Here is a 22,500-nt window from a genome sequence, read left to right as displayed (position 1 = left end):
TGTTTTTACACGAAGACATTTTTGCAAAACCTCGTACTAAAATGACGACGGTATCACGTTTTACCCGCCAAAATGACGCTGGTTTGCGCTCTCACTGTTGATGAGAAAATCTCGTACTCGTAGTCGTTCTCGTCCCAGAATCTAAAGCTCTCTATTGATGGCTCCTGAGTCGTCATTCACTTTTGAGCTAAAATAGCGATATTTAAAAAAAACATTGACGTCACATTTCTTTTGATATTCAAATTTGCCAAGCACGGGACAAAAGAAGTCATTGTTACAACAGCCAATTAGGTTCTGGTCGGCATATTAATAACAATGGATGACGTCTCGAGAAAAATCGCTATCAGGACATAAACAAGGCATTTCCAAAACACTCAAATAACGTGTCGGATCTCCTTCCTCCCACAGAATTTTATGATCAAGGGTGAAGGAGCCAACGGTTTATTTTTCTTATGTGAGGAAGTAGAACCAGTCGCAAGTGTGTTTTGAAGGAAGAATCACTAATTTCTCTATGCAAAGACCAAGGAAGTCCGGCTTGAGTTTAACCCATTACTTTCCTTGGACGTATCATCATTTGTGGGGAGGGAGTCATTGGTCACTTTCCACTCGACCACGGGGCGGGACTGTTGCTTCAGAATTTGAGTCATGACAGAGTTCTTTTGCCTTCTCAACACAAAACCCAGATAGCTGTCTTATTGTCGCAAAGAGCAGTGGTTCAGCTGTTGAACGTCGCATGCTACTCACATGGACTGCATTTGTTGGGAGTGAGTACGTTAAATTCTTTCGTCTTACAAAATTATTTTTTAACTAAAGGGTACTAGTTTGAAGATAGTGCTGGACAAAAGGCCCACGCAAGCAGATGTGCGTTCAATGGACCAATTTCGATGTATTCAAATTCAGTCCTAAACAAAAGGCATCATCTCGAGGGTCCGGGGAATAAATGAAAGGATTTCTATTAGTTTATTCCCCAGAGCCTCGAGGTGATGCCTTTTGCTTAAGGCGTACTGAATTTTGACATTTCGAAAACGGGCTATTGATGGAGATTTGGACCCATGACCTCTGTGATCCACCAAGTGGGAACTGGTCATTTTGTAAAGTAGAGGAAACACGAGGACTATAGACCCCTCTCAGTTAATTCCCAAACGGGAGGACGAAACAATAAGATTGTTTTGTCTTTGAAAGGTTTGTTTCTCTCAGGGGACAGAACAACCATTGTTTTGTCCTCCAAACTGGGAATTTCTGCAATGGGTCTATACCAGACAACTGAATTCTCATTCAACAAGATTTTTTCTGGTTTTCCTTTCGTTACTGCTTTGTCAAGTTCCCTAACCGCAACGATCTAAATATCTTAAAAAGGTTCCTTGCGGCAGTTCATTTGCTTCCCAAACATTGGCGATGTTAAATCGTCGCGAATTAATTAACAATTATTCCTCGAGCCCGAACGGGCTCCGAGTCAATAGCCCACGAGGCCGAAGGCCGAATGGGCTATTGACTCTGAGGCCATGAGGAATAATTGTTTTAGTAAAATACAACTAGTTGGTCAAAGAAATATCGAGACAAAACATCTTTCGCTAGTTAAAGCTAGACTTTAATCCTTTTCTGCCGCCAAAACATTACAAATATGGCCAGCGCTTTCGCTACTAGTGGGCTATAACAAATAGCCTTTTACTAGCTCAACCAATCAGAACGCAGCATTGATAATAGACCACTTTGACCACTAGTTGGATTTTACTAACATGTGATACCCACTTGCCCCTAAAACTCAGTCACGTTGATCCAACCAGAAGTGGTGGGTTTAATTTCCACTCTGGCCCCAGCTGTTTAAAAGGTGAATAACACTATCCACCGGATAAATCAGTATCAAGCGGGTAAACACTAGCAAAACCAATTAGTTATCTAGTGGATAGCGCTATCCACTCTTCGAACAACTGGGGCCTGGTTTGGTGTTTTCCTCTTCCCGGGATTTTCCATCACTTCTGGCGGAGTACCATGGTTTAACGAAATATGGTAACCTATCGATGCGGGAAATTTTGCTTATGACGTCGTCCTACGACCGTTATGTCTGTACGATCAAGCCAATGGTATACGCCTTTCTTGGCGGGACGTTGCATGGGCTGCAACCCGCGTGTTTCGGTGGAAGTAACATGGCCAGCGCTCTGCATTTGACCACGTTTTAGCAAAACAAGTAAAGAATTTTGCAGACTATCAAACACAAGCCAAGTGTTTTCTTAATACGCCGTTCAACGAGACGAGGAAAGAACAGAAAGAATCAAACACTGTAAGGAAACGACGAGTAAGCGATGCTGCAGCACGAGTGTCAGTGACAAACTGAACGACAAAAAGAGTGCGAATAAAGAGACGAAATTATAGTGATGAGCAGCGGAAGAGAAACCACGAGTTTGACTAAACAGGCTGAATTGTTGTAACGAAAAATATCGAAAAGGTCAAAAAAAGAGCACGGGAAAAGACTGATTTGTAGTAATCAGCAGGCCGAACTTGTCGCATGGTAAAGCAGACTAGTTATAAAAATATCCGAAAATAACCAATAATTGCGGAACTCCACTTTTTGGCTTGCCTTAATTATACACCACTCAAAAAATTCAAACGAAATTACATACGTGACCCGAGTGGCGTATTTTCCATATTCTCACAAGTGATGTGAGGACATTGATGACGTCATTTCCCGCCTTTGAATAAAGTGAAAATGGCGAGCGATCGATAGATTCGTGAACTTCTTCAAGTCGACCTAAAATCCGTCTGAGAAACAAGAGAATGCTAACACGACGACTAAATATTCAAGGAGTTTCTTGTAAGTGAAGAAGAAAAGCGAAAATTGAAGAAATTCCTGCCGCCGAGCTGCAAAATTTGCGATAAAGTTTGTGCTTGGTGTTAGAAAGAAAATTGGTGAGTAAGACACTCCTGTCTATATAATACGAAGAAAATTACACAGTGGCTTGAAGATGTGAAATTTATTTTCTCGTGTAAAAATATTTTACAACTAAATAAAATTCATATCTTCGCGCCGCCGTGTTATATGGACTATATATGGACCTAATGCAAATATGGCGGCCAAAAATGTACTCTGTTGCTTGTGCTACTTAGACTCGTAATCCTCGCTCTTAAGCAACATTTCTTTTGTATTTTGTCCATGCAAACGATGCTAATGAGTCTAATGGCACATTAAAAATAATATTTTTTTGGCTGCCATTGATGCATTCGGTCTATACTCTTAATAAATATCAATTCTGTCGTTATCCAGTGCTGCGCGGTTTTTAATCTTTCAAGTAAATGACTATCTCGAGAAAAAAAAAACAGACTGGTTCAAAATAATTTAATCTGGAGAAAAATATGGGTGTATATATGGACCATTAAGTTCCAGATAAGTCTCAAGACAAGAAGAGTACAGTACAGTACAGAGCGTAGCTAGTATTAAGGCTACCAAGTGTAGAGTCCCTCAGCCAGCTTTGGAACACTGGTCAAAACTACACAGTAGTCACAAATACAGGCATCTAACAGTAACCCCACCCAAACAATCCCTTTATGCAAATCAGAATGCCGTTCACTGCACTTTCCAGGGTAAGCACGATAGTTTTCCCTCAGCGAGCACAACTTACGTGTTATGCGGGTACCGAAAGCACTCAAAGTTCATCTGAATGTGGTTTGCAGAAAAAAGTGTTCCGTCCACCACAATTTGAGTTTCAAGGGGAAACACGAATATTTTCCATCATTTTGCGAGAAAACAGAAAAAAAGAACCTTACGTTTTTTTGCATCGTGATTTATCTAGTTTTTCTCACTGGGAAACCGTTCACCCAAAAGACATTACGCGCCTCGTTCAAATTCGAACAGAAGGAAAATCCGAAATCACCGCCGAGTACCCAATCAAAACGCTGGAACTATTTCAAAAACAACATAATCGCCCAATGTCTTTTGGGTCAACATAGGCTTTAACGGTTGCTTGTCCCTGAATTTGCATTGAAGACCGTTTTCACCGTAGTTTCTCTCAAACTCAAGCTGAAAAAGTAATCAGCTACCATCGTTAAATCGCTGAAAAGGCGCAAGAGACTGTCCAATGAGGCAGAAACAAAAGAAAAGCTCCGTAGCGTGATTTTCCGTTCAGTATGAAGCAAAAAAAAATTTGTTCATCCTCTTCAGAGGAAAGGACATGGAAATAACAAGCATGCTAAGTAAAATTTGGCTAAAATTGCGCTTTGGAAGTCTAGCAACGTTATCTGATTACAGCGAACTAAGCAAGAGTATTACAAAATCTCAAACCACCTTAAAATGTTTTTTTAAACGATAATGTCGTATACCAACACAGTGTAATTAATAACCATGCCCTGAATCAAGAATACCTGAGGCAGACATGACGTGTTTTCGCTTGATGACAGAGCAGCTACGTTAGGAGTGAGCTTTTTTTTCTTGAAATGAAACTCTGTAAGAAAAATTCTTCCATGAGTTTCAGTCAGTAAACACAGATTGTCCAGCAAAAACACCCCACTGGTGGTTGAAACAAGCAAGTTGCTTTTAGAAAGACATCTTTTGAAGTATATACATTTTTGGTTATTTGGTGCCTCAAAAGCTAGTTAGGAACTTCTACAGCAAGAGCCGCAGGCAGAGCAAACTTGTTTTAAGAGAATGTCAAAACTACATTTACCCATACAGACAAAACACTCCATCACATACGACATGAAAATACCGACCCTACCAATCACAACGTATCACTTCCACATTGCTCAAACTTTCACAGCAGTCACGGATGAAAAACAAGGCTGACATCAGATTACACAATACATCACAACAACAAACATGTTGGCACTTTAAGAATTTGATTTAAAACATCAGCATGCAATAAAACAACAAATTAGTAATTTGCCGACAAAAGCCATCTGTTTTCTTTGTGACTGACAGTTAGCAATCCAAGCGTACAACCTGCAATCAACATTCGGGCCCCAAGCCACAACTCTGCAGGGACCAATAATTCAAAGCCGGATTAAGTAATCCTGGGCTACTGGAAAACAAAAATTGCAGTTTCTTTTACGGTAAAAAAAAGTCCCCCCCCCCCCCCCAACATTTCGCTTTCAGTTTTGACACAGATTTTAGCTTTTTATCAGCATAAAATTACATTGTTAAGGATTTTTTCGACGTGCAAAATCGTGATTCAAAGCTGATTGGTATTAAATTGCGGATTAGTGTTAATGGGCTTTTGAACAACTGTACCCTGATGTCTAGAATTTAACCGGTGCAATTTCCTTACAAATGAAGTTGGGAGACAAAACCTACACCAATACAGTTTCCCTTGCAATTGGGCCTGCCATGGACAACTGTGATTAAATTTAACACTATGTAGCAGTGCACTTCTTAAGCAAGAAATTATTCAAAAGCCACCTGGTGTTTTCTAGCAAGGCTCATGCAAGGGTAGCAAGTACCAAAAATACACCTGGTATACCATAATACTGCAATAGAAATTCGAGTAATACACGAGTGGTGAATAGTTCAACAGTTACAAGAGGCTCTTGTGAAAGTTCCAGTGATGCCAGGAGGTAATCTGCCATACATGAGAAATTCTTTGGAAACGGGCCTCTATACAAATGCATTCTGGAAGACACAATTTTAGTGTTCAGCTGTAAGGTGCCTGGCGCCTCGGTGGCGGACATTGACAACGAGCAATAGCATCAAGAATCTGCATCTGAGCACGCTGGAAATGAAAACGAAATAAAAACTGAATGAACATTGGAAAAACCCAAGTTTTTATTTCTCTGAGAAAGAACACGCACTATAACTGGCTGATGAGAGCCACGTGTATACATTTGATTGGCTAATAAGATTTATTCGTTTTTGAGCTTTTTGCACATGCCAATCACTTGTGGCAGCTGAAAGTTCCGCTTGATTTTAACTAGCTTCATTTCCTGCGCACCTTGCCCCAGTTGCTCGAAGGCCGAATAACTTTATCAAGTGGATTAAGTGTAAAAACCACTCCACGTTTAAACGTTGGCCAAAGTTTCGCACACCCGTTTACTCAAATGTGGTCAGAGGGTGCTGCATATTCACGGTTACACGAGCCATTACAGAAATCTTTGAAAACATTGAAGCTGAAGGATAATGACTTTACCACTGGATAAAGTTATGCAGCCTTTGAAAGGAAAGTAACTTTATTTAAAGTGCTTTGTCTTCTAGCTCTGGAGCACTAATTGGGGACATTGTAAACTGAAATGTTAATCTACACATTCGCTTTTTTCACCAATCCCACAAAACAATGGATATCCAGTTCACTGAAGCATGATAAAGTCCCAAGAGTAATTAACTTGTATTGTTTTTATGTAAAGACCCCCCAAAACGTATTGCATTATGGGATGGTAAAAACAGTCAATTAACGCAAATTAAATCAGAGGAAAACCTCTTGGAGCAGAGTACTCAACCCACATGACGCAGTCTGGGAATCGCACCCGAGCCACATTGGTGGGAGGCGAGTGCCCTCGCCCCTACGCCAGCCCTGCACCCCTTTGAGGTGATGACGTCTGACTTGATAATTTCACTCAAAGCCTCGAATTCGCAAACCGAACTTGTAAATTTTAGCATGAGCTAAATCCCAAAGAAGCACAATTGCACAGAAAACCCACGGGCAAGCAGTATTGCATGTCCAGATGATGTGTATAATTTTGTGCAAACAAGGCTTGGTGGTGAATTTTGAGCATATGTCGTCATCATGCACAAGGTCTATTGACTTCGTATTCATTTAAACAATAGTTGATTGAAAAAGTTGATTGAAACTTCAAGCGAAGAGAACTTTTGCAAAACGCACAATGAAGCGACCGTTGCAGCTCTTTGTAGGCAGGACGGCAAAAAAATATAAAGAAACAAAATACTTTAAAATACTAACCTGGCCACTGGCAAAGCTCTCTTCAATGAGAATGACCGCTTCTTTATTTTCCGAATCTTCATTGCCTGCTACCACTTTTATACGGACTCCAGTTTGTTTTTGCAATTCTTTCACCTGACACGAATGGAAGATGAACATTAGATAAACTTTCATTTCTTTAATTATTAGTAAAATGCATTTTTCTATCAGAGTGAAACACTGTAATATGTGTATCTCTCAGAAGAACATCTTAAGCACTTAAGCATCTTAAGCATCTTATTAGGCCTTACAAGCCTGACAAAACGCAAAGATGGTCTAGTCATAATCTACTTGCTGTACCTAGATTTACTCTTAAAACGTATGGTGGTCGCTCCTTTACAGTTGCCGCTCCAACCATATGGAACAGTCTTCCATTAGCATTACGAACATGTTTCAACTTTTAAGACTACACTTAAGACTTGGTTATTCAAAGAAGATTGTACTTAGGACTTCTAGACTTCTTATTTATTTATCGTTAGGGTTAGTTAATTTTAGTTTTTCATAAATTTTTGTAAAGCGCCATTGGACCACTGGGAAATGGCGCTATAGAAATTTTTTTTTTTCATTATTATCATTATCATTATTGTTATTATTAAGCACGTTTTTTAATGCCAAAAAGAGCAAAAAATGAGTGATGCTCAAGGCTTCTTTCAAGTCATGCATGATCTCTCCACAATTTTCGTTTGTACCATATGGGTCAAATACCCTCTAAGTCCAACCTCTACCTCTATTTGCTCTCACGTTTTTCTAGGACATTTTTGTAAAGTAGAGCAGACATATTTCAGAAAGCACCAGACGTTACATTTTTTGGGGTCGCAAGGCGCCTTGCGAGCAATCCAGGAGGAAAGGGGGGGGGGGGGGGGAATCTGGCGAAATCGATGTTTATGTAGTCATTAGAAAAATAACCATAACATATTACTGTAAAAACTTTGATGTAAACATGCTGGAAATTTCATTTTCTTTTTTGCTTGAGGGAAACTATGCCTTCTGACCGCTCCCACCCCCTCCCCCACTTCCAGTTCAATAGACCATACAACCCGTCCATTTTTGCTGCCAACGTCCACTTCAAATTAAGGAAATCCGTACTAAAATACTCAAAGGCACCTAAAAAGACCTGTTGGGATTCTTAACAATTGTATATGTTAAATGCTTGGAGGTATCCGAGCAATCCGAGGGTAAACAAAGTATTATTATTATGATTATCATTATTACATATGGCGAGCTGTTGTCTAACTTTAAAAATTGTCCACTTCTCATTTAAATCATGTCAAACGAAACCTACATTATGGCCTTCTTTTCCAATGAATCGGCCGATTATGTTGGGCTGGTCCTTACTTCCGCCTTTGAGAGGTACAAAAATTTCTGTTTTCAATTTCAATTCACCAACATTGTCTCCAGAGTTGGTTTTATAGCCTTCTTCAGCAAGTTTACAGTAGACACAGTGTTGAGCCTTAACAGTGAAAAGGATAAGAGGAAAATATACATTAATTTAGGTTATTTGAGTTTCAAGACAAAAGTCAACAGAGCAATGCTCCAACGCCATGAACCCTGTGTACAACTCCTCTCGAGTTGTGTGTCATGGGTACCTTTCAAAGTGCTACTATGATCAAAAAAATCACTTCTCTTTTTCAACAGATTTTGAAAGTGTGATTGCTTAACACTTGACTGGCAAAATTTTAACTTTTGATTTTTATCCAAAGGCTATTTACTTTGAGTGTAAGATTTGGATTTCATGGTCCGCCATTACTCGCGTTCCAAACTGACAGATTGGACCTGAGAGGGTTGGATCTAGGGAAAGTGACGTCATTCACTCGCTAGCTTAAAATTTCAGCTTGTAAATGCAGCTTATTATGTAAGCAAAACACAAGTTTAAGAGTCTGAGAGACCGTGCGGTATATTAATTCAGCCGCATACACACGCACTGCATTCTTAAACTAGCGAGTCTTTGATGTCATTTTCTCCTCCATCCAGCCCCCTCAAGATTTTAAAGTTAGTAAACACGGACCATTAAACGGCAAAATTTCAGTTAAAATAAACTGGTGTCTTTTTGCAATGAAGGTTTAAAAATTCTATCAGTTACTGTTTAGTTAACAGTTTTGAAATCAAAGAAAAATAAAAATTGTTTTTTTGGTCATAGTAGCACTTTAATGTTTCAAAGAATTCTAAGAACAAGGGTTGTGAGATGGGGTGCACAGTTAACTGTTCTTAGAGCGAGTTTCAATCGAGTGTCATAAAACCAAAACCAAAGTGATTACTTTGGTCAATTAAAAAAGACAGAGACAATCCAGTAAACCAATTAAAACTCGAAGTAATTAAACCCGACACAAAGCGCGGGAAAATGTGTACTCGCAAGCCACAATTGGTTTTGGTTTCACTTCTGATTGGCTGAAAAGGTGGCGCGAGAACTTTGAACCAATCGCTGAGTGAAGTAATGGAAAACCAAAGCAATTAGCTAATTACTTTCCACACTCCGTTGAAAACCGCTCTATCAGAGAGAAGACTTGAAAGAGAAACCATGTAGGTGTGATTACAAAGGCAGCACTTCCTCAGCCTGAGTCCTGGACCCTAAATGTAGGTCTGCCTGTAGTGTAGTTATACAAACAGGAAGTACATGAACTGTGATAAGGGACAGTTAAAGCATTACAATGGCTTTTATAAGGGGGGTCATACATATATCACACATTTAAATACATCAACAATTAACCCTTTACAACAAGACTCACAAAGTACTGTTGCAGAGGAGTGCCAATGATCTCTATGTATCTCTCTGCTACTTCACGATCTTTTGGGAAGACATGGATTTTACTGGCTCCACTAAACTTCTTTATATGAGCAAGGTTTGAGGCCTGTTTGCCAATCAGAGGGCCGGCGAATTTGGCTGGGAAGGTGAGGTGAATTTTAACTGGCACCTGAAAATTTCAATGCAGAAAGAAACATTAACACAGCAGGTTCACCTTGTTCTCTCCCAAACTCCGTGGAGTAAAAAAAAAAGGTTCGAAGACATACTGTTTAAACTCAACTTAGCTCCCATTCCCTTTGGGATTTTCTATTCGCCCTTGTCACACGGTGGCCATAATTATTGTCCCGGGAGACCAAAAGAGCTTTGTTTTACCACGCCAAGCCTCGCAGTGGAAACCATGGGGGTGAGGCTTGGCGTGGTAATTTAATATAACAACAAAGTAGTTATCCTAAAAAAACTAGTTTAGTTGTTGACGACAAACGTAGCAGTTTTGTCATAGAGAGTTCCCTTTTTTCCCAAACTGCGAACAAGTTACCAGTAAGTCAAGTCTATTTCAAAGCAACCCGGGCTATTTTGTTTTAACCCGAAATTGCCTCGCACCCACGTTAGATTACATTGTGATGCAAATGAGAAAAACTGACCGTGAAAAGGGCTATTGCTAAAATTGCGTTCATAACTGCGAGGATCGTAGCTTCACTTCATTTTATATCTTCAGTTCAACATATGATTCATGTCATATATCATTTCATCGTTAAACTTTTCGTATGTGGAAACGCATTTCCTAACACTAACAGTTGCAAGTTCTATTAAGTTATCAACTGGAAATTGTCGTCAATAACAACTTGCCTTGTCTGTTGAGGCCCTAAGCAACTGTTCCAAAATGGAATGCGCAGCGCTTCCTTCAGTATAATCAACGATAAATGGAACAAGTTTCTTTGCATTAAAAAAGAATTATTATTATGGCAGTCCCACCAAAGATACACGTAAAAGATTCACATACATGTGCTAGATGCATATATCCTTGGGAAACATTTCCAAACAATCCTTGAAACCAGTTTGGTACAAATGCTTGGTTTTGCTGTAGAATTCAAAACATTTTCAATATTAAAAATATTATACTTCGGTTGTTCACTGCCCTATATTAATCACCGAAACCAAAATAAATTCAACGAGGATTCGATAAATTGGCAAGAAAACTTTTATTCCAATATTTTTTTAAAAAGCAGCTGTAGGAAAATACACGGAATATTCTTTGGAACGGTGACGATAATATTGATGGCCTTTTTCCTGACACCTATTTGCATCTTGTTGAAATATAAGATGCTAGTTATCATGAATGGACACACCCTTTTTCTTTTTAAGGCGAATTGGCGAGACTATTGAAGGATTCTTGTCATAGCTATGGATAACACACGATGAAAACTATAGAAAGAAGTGTTGAAACACTATTATATTGACAGGAGTGTTTTACTGGAAAATACACCACTCATAAAATTAATACAAAACTACATCCGGGACCCAAGTGGCGAATTTGCCATTATCTAAGTTTTGTTTAAAGTCGCCAAATATAAAATATTGGACGCCATTTCCCCTCGATGTCACACTGTGGAGTATTATATGAAGGAAAGAACTGCTGACCAACTCTTCATACAAATACAGGAAGAGAACTGCAAGAATTGCAAAAGAAATTCACGGCCAATGTAGGTATATTATCAAGCTTTTTAATTTTGTCTGGATCTAGAGTTTCAAAAATATATACCGATTATCACGACCCCACTTCAACGCCGGAACAATCTCCAAATTGGCAACCTTGGCGATAATTTTTGTCGCCATTGTTTTTTTCCAGTCGCCAGGGCAACCAATTGGTCGCAGCTTCGAGCGCTGCGGCATATCCACGGATATTGATGACATCATTTCCCGCCTTTCTTTGTGCAAGCAGTCGGTTAAAAATTGGTGAAGTTCTCTGAAGATGACGAAAACTCCTTCTCTTAGAAACAAGAAAATGCTAACAAGAAGAATAAAACTTCTTACAACTTACAATTATTGGAGTTCCTTGCTAGTGAACAAAAAATGCAAAAATTGAAGAAATTCCTGCCTCCGAGCTGCATGAATTTGTTTGTGCTCAGTGTTAGAAAGAAAAATGGTGAGTATAACACTCCTGTCTATATAATAAAAAGAAAATTACACTTCAGCTCAAAGATATTAATTTTATGTTCTTGCCACTCAAACATAAAATTCATATATTCTCGCCATCGTGTAATATCCTCCAAGTCTTTGAAGAACTTCATTCAAGCGTGAACTGTATTTAGCACTGCGGCACTGATAGACCAATTTCAATATTATGATTATGAAAATTCAGTCCGAAACAAAAGGAATCTCACCTCGAGGATCTGGGAAATAAATATAAGTATTTGCATGAGTTGATTCCCCAGATCGAGCCTCAAGATGATGCCATTTGTTTAGGACTGAATTTTAATAAATCGAAATTAGTTCTTTTAGGGGTTAGGGAGTACAGAAATCAAATCAACTTAACTCAACTCGTATCAAATCTTAGCGACCAAAAACACCAGTGGTAAATTTTGATGAACACATCTTAATTAACCAAGGGGCACTGTGACAGAATGTGTCTACTTACAGGTGAGGGACTCTGTAAGGGTCCTCCCATTGGAGGCCATGGACCCTGTTGATGCTGCATGTAGTATTGCTGAAAAGCTGAACGATACTGACAAAAGGAAAAGAAATAAATGTATCAATTACAATTACAATTATTATTGAACTACTTACTTTCTCCTTAGGGTATCTCAGTTATCTGACAATGAAAATTTACTATCAAGTCTGCCTCCTCTTCAAAGCGAGTCTAAGTGCGAAGTTTTTGTGATGGTAATTAGTTCCACTTTACATATGAATGAAAACTAATTTTCATAACAAAAACTTCACACTCGGAAATGGCCTATTATTTACATTGAATTTTTTTTAAAGTGGTTAAAACTCTGCCTGTCGTGAAACAGGACCAAGACCTTGGTCTCACTTGATACTTAATTGCCATTTTTAAACAGTCACATTTCACTACTTTGCATAATTATTTGAAGGGCATGAACTGATGTGGGGTTCCAGCCAGCTTTTTCTTGTTTTGCATTTGAACCCTTAAAATTAATGGGAAAGTCAAAATAATTACTTAATTCCATTTTACTGTAATTTCTTGGTTTTTAAACTAATTGTAATATGTAATCACATGATTTCAAGGGCAAATTTGGAGAAATAAGCCCCAATAAATTTAATTCAAAGACAAAATTGCACAAGCCTGTAGGGCAAATGCAATTTGTAGTCTTTGCAAAAACTTGCTAGTGTTATTGCACAAAAAATCATGTGATTACTTGCTTAGACGTTAATAAAATATCGTTCAGAAATTTGGTCACCTGCACTCGCAAATAAGGTGCCCTAGGCGACCTTTAGGTAGCAGCTTTGAGAGTGCTTGGGTGCAAGCTCTTTTTACACAGAATTACCTATTTCATACACTTTGTAACTAACTCAATTTCTTTTATACAAATCAGAATGGAGAATATTTTTCGTGTATATTATTACAACAACAACAACAATAGTAATAATAATAATAATAATAATAAGAAGAAGAACAACAACAACAACAACAACGATAAAGAGCAGTAAATGAGTTGCCTGAGTAGTGTGTAATGAATTCTGGCAAGGTTGAGACAAGGCAAAAAAAGTGCCATCTGAAAATTCACAATAATTATTGACATGTCATTTTAACGCTTTTTAATCAGATTGACCAAAGACATTTCAAGCCCTTTGAAGCGAATTAGTTGAAGTCCAGGCCCAGGTTGCTCGAAGAATGGTTAGCGCTAACCAGCATTAAATACCATGGAAACCTATGGGTTTTGATACCTCTTAACCAACGGTTAGTGCTAACCAGGCTTCGAGCAACCGGTCCCTTGGCTTCAACCTTAGCAGTCAACAGTCCCCTGTACCAACCTCCATGACATTTTTTAAGCAAAAATGAGCTTTGGCATTAACCATATTTTCTGCTTCACTACACTTTCTCAGAGCTTCTTCTTCATGTTCGTTAAGCACAGTCTCTTCATCAAGGGACGACTCTGCTTCCGATGGTAGTTTATACTGTATTGTTATCACTCTGTCCATGTGATTAAAGGGATTGCAATCTTCTCTACAAAAGAAACAAAATTGATTTAAGCAAGGAGTCCCACAAACTCACACAACCGGAAGGTAATGTTGAGGGAATAATATGCCATAGGAGTAATCATGGATAGACCAATTTGGCTCACACAATGTTGTACCCAATTCAAATCTCTCGGCGTTAAGATTCTTTGCGTATTGCATTTGCATGATAATGAAGCATTCATGGAAATATTTGGAACAAAACGTTTTATTGCCACAGGATCTGAATTGGGTACAACAATGAGTTAGCCAAATTGGTCTATTAACATTGTGGGAGACCTTGAAGGTTGGAATCACCAGAATACTGTAGCAGAGATGCCATGATGAAGATGCATTTACAGTACCGCCTGAAAATTATGACCTTTTTACCGCGTCACCCTGTCGCGACTTTCCCTCGATATTCCCACGGTAGGCCAATTTTCTGCCGAGGGAAATTTACGGCTAGGTTCCAAAGTTGCCGCGGGAAAGCCAACCAAGGTAAACCCTTGGTAATTAAAATTCCGCGGTAGAGTTGTAAACGGTTTCCGTTGACTTTTGACTTTGTTTCAATAAGCCAGGTTATAATGTTGAAATCCCACCGAAGAACAGGAACTGAACAAGTTTTCGTTGAAAATTGCGAACAGAGATCAAGGATCATGGCCGATCGTCATGGACCTTGGTTGCCTTTGCTTTCCTTTTACATGCGAATAGAATATCCGTAGCCAGAATCTTCTGACCACATTTGAAACCTTCTTTGCGACATATTTTGATTGCAGTGATTATTTCGAAGACTTCTTGTGGACTGTTCATTCAAAGGTTCGTGGACGCTTTTCCCGCTTGCGTGGACTTCGCCGTCATCACATTTTAAAGTTTTATTCATTTCAGTTTATGGGAGAATGTGTCCGCTTTTTTTTGCAGCTCACCGCTCGGAACATACATTATACATTATACATTATCATTATTCTATATCCTGCAGACGGAGAGGGTTTTGACAATATTTATCCAAAACTGTAAGCTTACATGTCCAGGGTCTGAGTGACCTTGCAATGCCCACGTGTTGAAAGGTATAAAACTACTCAAGCTAGATAGTGTCTCTAAATCACTGTCCAAAACGTTACTATTGCAGATTCACTTTAACTTGACTCAAATATCGGGTTGCTGGTGACGGAGAATTTATAAAACACATTCAACATATCCTCGAAAACCTTGCATGACCAACCGTTTGTGGTTCAAAGTAAGTCTTCTGTAAATTTTATTCTTGCGATTTACAACTGTATTACTTTCCAAGTTGTTTAACAGTAACAAGTTACAAAAAGAAAAACATTCCAAGGAAACCAAACCCCTGAACTAGTAGAAAATTATTTCATCTCAACTGAGAAGATTGTTTTCATGCTCTGGTTAACATTTGATCATTGGTGCACATCAGCGTGGCTTGCGCAAATTCATCACAAGTGACGGCTGGCTGCCAACAGAGTTACTCGTGAAAGCGCAACGTGAGCAAAGATGGTTCGAACATCAGACTATGTCAAGTTAAGAATTATATCGTTCTTCAGGCGAAATTTCAAAATGTCCCAAGTTTGTTGCGCTTGCTGGTTTTTTTGGTTTTGCAGTACCCCATTCTCTCCTAACAGCGACACTTACAGATTTTATTGTGTAATGCCAAACATCATTTTACTGGTCAATGGAAATGAATGATGGTTCCTAGTCAACTGATACTACTACTACTACTACTACTACTACTACTACTACTACTACTACTATCCATTAACGTCATGTTCCACTTGTGGGCAGGTGTGATGGCACATGGTTTCGCACACCATTCCTCCACGCATCCCTGTCGGCAGCCAGTTCAGGTGCAAGACCTGATAATTTCAGGTCTTCTTTGATCACCTCTGCCCAAGTTTTCCGGGGTCTACCTCTGCGTCTACGACCCACAACTTCATGGAACCTGATTGAGGAGATTGCACTATTTGCCCTCTCGATATGCCCAAACCACCGAAGCCGCAATTGGCAAAGAGCTGCTTCCAGACTGACAATCCCCAGCTTACTGCATAAGGCCCTCAGACTGGTATTGTCGTAAGGTTTGATACCACACATCCACCTCAGCATTGCTCTCTTGTTCCTCTCCAACCTCGCCAGGTCTGCATTCCCAGGGGCCCAACACTCACTCGAATAGAGCATGGCACCCTGACACAGCATCCATAGACTGTACCCCTTGTACAAAATGACAAACTCTTGCATGACAGTATGGGTAGCAGTTCTCTGAATTTACCCCAAAGCAGCTCTTATCCTGGCTATGATGGTAGTTTCACAACCACCACCAGCACAGATGGTGTCTCCAAGATAACGAAAGGTGTCCACAACTTCAAGGGGTTGCTCGTCCAACACGACACTATTGCAAGGCCTGCCATCAATTGGACGCGCTGTACCTCTGCATCTGCTACATCTAAATGTCGGGTTTGAGGTTAGTCTGCCGGGAATCTGTTTCGTTGAAACAGGTCACCTACATGTATAGGCAAATTCTGCAACTTGTCCTGATTTCTAAAGCCCTACCAGCAGGTTTTAAAACTGCTTTCGTTTGTGATCATGTTACATTTCTAGAGTCGCATTTAAATTTCCAATAAGTACTGTATATACATGTACTTGAACTTTTGTCCACCTTGCTTGCTTCATTAAAATTAATTCAAGAGTACACCTCAAATTTTCCATTGCAGGTAGTAAACATCGCAGCTGCAGGACTTACTTATAAGCTCGTACTGAAGAAACTTTTGTTGTGTCAGTAATATTCGAAAGATGTTGGTGACCTCTCCCTGGAAGGGACAAAAAGAATGACAAAGTTAATCACATTTCTTACAGCACAAGTTTACAAAAAGTGTTGTCAAAAAATATCAGTGGCAATGTCGAAGGGCCACTTTGAAGTTCTGCAACTTCTACCAGCTTCACTTTTCTCTTAATTTTCCACATACAGGGGAAACCATTAATGAGGTCATTAATGGGCCTAAAAAAAAAATTGGCTGTATTACCAGGGTAGGGTCAAAATTCATGAATTTTAAAAGGGCCATAATGACAAATAACGCATTTGCACCAGAAGAACTTTTCTATTTAAGGTGGCTGGAAACAGTTTTACTACTTTTAAGGACCTTTTAATTAGAAGGGTTGTCACTACAAAACTGTATCACGTAACAGCAATGTTATGGTACCATATGAAACACAAATTATTACTTAACAAAATGCGCTCACTATTTTGACGTAATAGGTTACCATGGCAACATGAAAGCTCTTCAAAAACACCCTATATTTCGTCTTTACTTGCTTATTATCTTAATAATGAACTCGGTGACCCCCATTTTTTATTGTAGAATAGTAATTAGCATCTTGAGATAGAACTATCAGCAAAGTTTAAAAAAATTCTTGGGAGCCAATTCAGAGCTACCTTAATTTTTCGAAAATTTAAGGTAGCTCTGAATTGGCTCCCAAGAATTTTTTTTAACTTTGCAGATAGTCCTATCTCAAATTGCTAATTACTATTTTACAATAAAAAATGGGGGTCACCGAGTTCATTATTAAGATATAAGCAAGTAAAGACGAAATATAGGGTGTTTTTGAAGAGCTTTCATGTTGCCATGGTAACCTATTACGTCAAAATAGTGAGCGCATTTTGTTAAGCAATAATTGGTGTTTCATATGGTACCATAACATTGCTGTTACGTGATACGGTATAGTAGTTATAACCCATCTAATAGGAAGGTCTCTAAAAGTGGTGAAACTGGTTCCAGCCACCTTAATAAAAAACCCAAATGTACGTACAGTAAATCATTGTATAAAACACTTGAAACTTCCCTCAATAATATTGTACTATACAGGGGGGAGTAATGCTTACAGCACTTCGTAAAGTAAATCTGCTGTTTGATTACTGTAGCAAATTACAAAGGTCAATGAAATCAACATGTCACAAGCATTTTGGTTTTCTAAACTTAGGGCAGTGGTAGTATTGATATGAAATTTTAAAGGATTCTACTGCTTGGGATTTTAAATTGTGGCCGTTGGCCATATTAACGGGTGACTGCATTAAGGACCATGCCTACATTATTGTTACTGCGCATACATTCTGCACATCTCGAGACACTCAGACTTCCTATCAGCAGTGCTTATTAATACAGGAATATTTTTGCACGGTTCAAAACTATGCGGAGAAAAAAGAACTTAGCAAGTGCTCTTGGTATCCAAAAAGAAAATTTGGGGTAACCCTACATTTTTCAGAGATAATTATGTTTCAATTTGCAAAAGAAGGCCATAAATTGCTTTGTATTTTGAGGCTTTTTACAAACATTGTTGACTAATTATTGTCCAAAAGATGCGTGGTTAGCCCCAATTTTCTTTTTGGATTTCGACATCACTTGTTAAGATCTGCTTTTCCCCGCATATTCAGTAAACCGCGCAAAAATACCTTTGAATTAGCTGGCACTGTACTTAACGAGGTTTCCTTCAAGACAATGTATTACTGTATTACCATAGTGGCAGTAAGCAGGGGTTCCACTGCATTTGTAAGAATTCAATGCAGAACCAAGGTGCATTTAGTTCTCAGAATTTCTATAAGGAACAGTTCACTATTTATAAAGGATGGTGCTCCCGGTGTTGTGGTCAGGCCTCATTTCATTCATTCATGTGCTGGGTGAGATCCCTATAATTATATGCCGATGTCCGATCTCACGAATAGATCCCTTGCTTGTAAAGTGCATTTGAATAATAATGTTAATAGAAAATGCGCTATATAAGTTCATTACCATTACCAATATAAGGATGACAGTGTCGGAGAAAAAATTATTAGCCCAAAAAGCATGATTTCTTTCCCTAGCCACGTTCAGTATTTCTAGTTAAGTCAAATTTTCCAAGGTCCATTCAATTTGAAATGACAGTACTGCGCACCGGTGGCTCAGTTGGTTGAGCATCTGGCTGTCATGCCGGTGGTCGTGAGTTTAACTCCGGCTGGACCAACATTCAGGGTCTTAAAATAATCAAGGAGAAGGTGTTATCTTTGTAATTACATCTGCAAATGGTTAGGCTTTCAAGTCTTCTAGGATAAAGACTGTAAACTAGAGGAATTCCTAGGAATTCCCATATTTACCCACAAATGTAAAATAAGCCAAGCTTGAGAAGCTTAGAATTTAAAGAAAGTGACGATTACGGTCTCTCAAACAGCTTGGAGTTCCTAGGAATTCCAAATTATCCCAATTAGCAAAAACCAGTGAGTTGGAATTCTTGGCAATTCTTGGGAATTGAAAGCTAAAAGGGCACTATCGACTAGGAATTAATGGGAATCTTAAGAAATTCCACTCAATGATTCAACTTGATTGAGTTGAAATTCTTGACAATTTTGTGCAGTAGTACTGGATGGCTCAGTAAGACAACAATACATACATATATACATACTTAATTGACCGCTCCCCAAAGGGGCTTTTCAGGGCCAATGAAACACAACGAAAGGGACTGACAACAACAACTGTTAAGGACCACAACTGGCCGGAAGCAAACCAGTTGGCTATTTACAAGTGCAGCTGGGAAGTTGAACCAGGGACTACCAGGATCAAATTCAACGAGTGGTCAGAGCGGGTCTTGAACCCGGGATCTCCGGATCTCAAGGTCAGCGCCCTGACCACTGGGTCACACAATCAAAGTTTAAGTGCCCTTTTAGGATTTCATTTCATCTGGTGCCTTAAAAAATGAGCTTAACTTCAACCTTAAATGTACACGTAACTAGGTTTGGTCGTATTCAAAGCATGTCAATGTAAATGTCTTTCGAGTTAACTCACTGTTTGTCATACATGTAATTAACATAAGCAGCGTCCTTTAAAGGCTACAAACTTTTAACATAAAATCACTCTGTACATGGATAAATGAAAAAGAACACTTTTATTCTGATGTACTCAATAGATTGTGACAAATCAAAATATCATCAACGGATTACCTTGTTTGATGCGCTCATAATCAGCCTTATTCCAAAAGGAACATAAGCAGTACTCTTGAAAATTACACACTTAAATCTTTTCAATGAACTCCAGTATCTTTAGAATCTTGCTCATTTCTCTTCACTGTATAATGAATTCCATGATTTTCAGAAAGATTGTCATCGTCCACCATCTTGGATAACCCTTGAGAGGCCAGACTGGAAAATAGTGAGCCCTTTTCGTTTTGGTCAGCAGTCAGCAGTTACTAGTCCAAGCTCTTACAGATTTTGGGCGGTTTTATTCAAACGTTTGTATCAACGATCACAAATTTGTGGTGACAATTTTTTTTGCTACATTTACTCTTTAAATGCTGATCCAGGCAAGGAAATGCTTACAGGAACTCAAGTAAAAAGGGAAGCACAAACTATATAAGGGAATAACATTTGATTTTTGATGCCTCGTTGTCTTCAAAATGACGAACAATTTACACGTATAATTCAGAAGTTTCACATCTTCAAGTCGATTTGTCAGGCAAGGATACTTCAAGTTGGCTTAAATGCTATAACCCTGTAAAAAATTGGTAAACCTTTCACCAGAATGAAGTTTTAGACCAAATAGTGAAGCAAAAGATTCCATACATAGAACTGCTCATACATATTACGGCAAAATTACATGTATACAATTGAAAAAAGCTCCCTTCTCATAAAAATGCTAAATGCTGTCGCTTTAACTATTGTAATCAATGCAGAAAAAACCAAGCTATTATTGACGCAAAGCTATTATTTAAGTAAAGAGACCCAAATTTTCGAGTCTACTGATCACACACTTTAATTGTAATTTGATCAGTGATTTAAAGGAATCATTACTTGCATCATTGAAGAATACATACTGTATTTTTTTAGTTGCCACGAAAGAGTATAAAGAGACACTTTCTGAAAAAAATTCTTTGATGGGACAGCAGGGAAGGTCCTTTGCAGCAGACAAAAATGCTTAGCAGCCAATTGGGTCTCCTCAACCAGTTATGGTTTGGTGTATTTGGGGATCTCTCTTTGCAGACTTGTTCCTCTTCTGTGGTTTATCAAAATGTTTAAAAGCCTTTTTTTATTTAAGTTTAAAAGAAGAACCCAATCCAAAGATTTTGACATAAATAAAAATGTTTAGGTACATGCAATAAAACATCTAACTGCTTTGAAATCTGTAGTCTATTTTTTTTGTCAGTGAGTAATCGTAGCAACTGTTAATAGCTTGACTGCAATAGATCTTTTGTAGTTTCCAGCACATTTCTGATTTGATGGAATATTTGACAGGAGCAGGATACTATAACCTTGTTTCTTGCGTTCCACATGTGCACTTCTATTTCTCAGTTATTTCAAGCTACATGTATTCTTCTTTATGACCTTGTTCAAGAATGGTCCAACTATTGCCTAAATTTTCTCACTTATTCCATGAAATTCCTAGTAATTTAAAGCTAATTTGCACAACTTGGAATTCAAGTCAGAATTTACCGTGAAAACTCACACTACTATTCCAAGGAAATTCCTAGGAATTCCAAGAGTTATTTCGCAAGAGTTCGGCAGAGCCCGTAGATTCACTGAATTTTGCAGTTGGCAGAGTTCCCTTAGAAAGTATATAAGATCCTTGTTCATCGTTTGAACTGTAAAGGAATAACAACTAAAATAATAGAGCAGACAAAGATTATTATTTTGTGTCATTTCAACAACATTGCTCCGTGACCTGTTAGAATTCCCACATAATTTATTCAGTTGCACAGCATGAGCTTCAGATTTCCTTGCATTATCGAAAATAAATAAATTATGGACGGAATGCATACATGTACATGCCGGCCAAAAATGTATTCTTTTGTTTATGTGCTAATTAGACTGACTAGCCTTGCTCTAAAGAAACCGTTCTTTTGTATTTTGTCCATGCAAACGAGGCTAGTAAGTTTAATTAGCACATAAACAAAAGAATATTAAATTTTTTGGCCACCATTTATGCATTCGGTCTATTAGATATCATATTGCAATAATTTATTGGGTGAATTTCAATACGAATACAGGTTCCACATGTTGTTCTCACGAAACTGTCGTGTTTCTGCCACAGTGTTAGGTTAAGTCCACATTTCTTTAACCCAATGACCCCTGAGAGTGATTTTACTCTGTCAATGCCAGATGATTTCCATCGCCAATGGGAGGCGTCCAAGGGCGAGGTGTGAATGGGTTTAACTCGGTAACTTTGTTTAAGAAAAACACACAAAGCCCTGTTTAGTTTTTTCCCCGACCTGGTCATCCTTATAAAATTTAATAATGAACTGTTCCTAAGGTAAGGTTTTGTTTTTTTTAAAGTGGTACTACGACCAAAAAAACAATTCTTTTTTTTCTTTGGATTTCAAAACTATGTTAACTAAACACTACCTAACCCAAGTTTTAAGTTCTGATTTTAAAAAGACACCTGTTTATTTTAACTGGAATTTTCTTATTTATTGGTCCGCCATTACTAACTTTAAAATCTTGAGAGAGCTGGGTCAAGGAGAAAATGACGTCAAAGACTCACTAGTTTAAGAATGCAATGCGTGTGTACGCGGCCGAATTAAGATGCAGCACGGGGGTTTCGGGCTTTCAGACTTTTAAACCGGTGTTTTGCATATGTAATAAATTGCGTTTACACGCTGAAATTTTAAGCTAGTGAGTAAATGACATCATTTTCTCTAGATCCAACCCTCTGAGGTCCAATCGGCCAGTTTTGA

General features: G+C 38.5%; 1 protein-coding gene across 8 annotated transcripts in view; it reads right to left on the bottom strand.

Annotated features, from left to right (window-relative positions):
• Positions 1–3,316: 3,316 nt before the first annotated feature.
• Positions 3,317–22,500, bottom strand: part of LOC137968945 (insulin-like growth factor 2 mRNA-binding protein 2) — a 59,155-nt gene continuing 39,971 nt past the window's right edge. For all 8 annotated transcript variants that reach the window (XM_068815413.1, XM_068815412.1, XM_068815416.1 and 5 more), the window contains 8 exons: positions 16,553–16,619; positions 13,627–13,819; positions 12,272–12,358; positions 10,637–10,714; positions 9,620–9,805; positions 8,179–8,346; positions 6,879–6,992; positions 3,317–5,696 (listed from right to left, as the gene is read on the bottom strand). In XM_068815413.1, coding sequence (XP_068671514.1) covers positions 5,619–5,696; positions 6,879–6,992; positions 8,179–8,346; positions 9,620–9,805; positions 10,637–10,714; positions 12,272–12,358; positions 13,627–13,819; positions 16,553–16,619 — 971 coding nt within the window. In that variant the 3' untranslated portion in view covers positions 3,317–5,618. The remainder of the gene's footprint in view (positions 5,697–6,878; positions 6,993–8,178; positions 8,347–9,619; positions 9,806–10,636; positions 10,715–12,271; positions 12,359–13,626; positions 13,820–16,552; positions 16,620–22,500) is intronic.

This window comes from Montipora foliosa, chromosome 8, assembly GCF_036669935.1.
Source record: "Montipora foliosa isolate CH-2021 chromosome 8, ASM3666993v2, whole genome shotgun sequence".
Taxonomy (NCBI): domain Eukaryota; kingdom Metazoa; phylum Cnidaria; class Anthozoa; order Scleractinia; family Acroporidae; genus Montipora; species Montipora foliosa.
The sequence above is the reverse complement of the archived record's forward strand: the minus strand, read 5'-3'. Positions and strand labels throughout refer to the sequence as shown.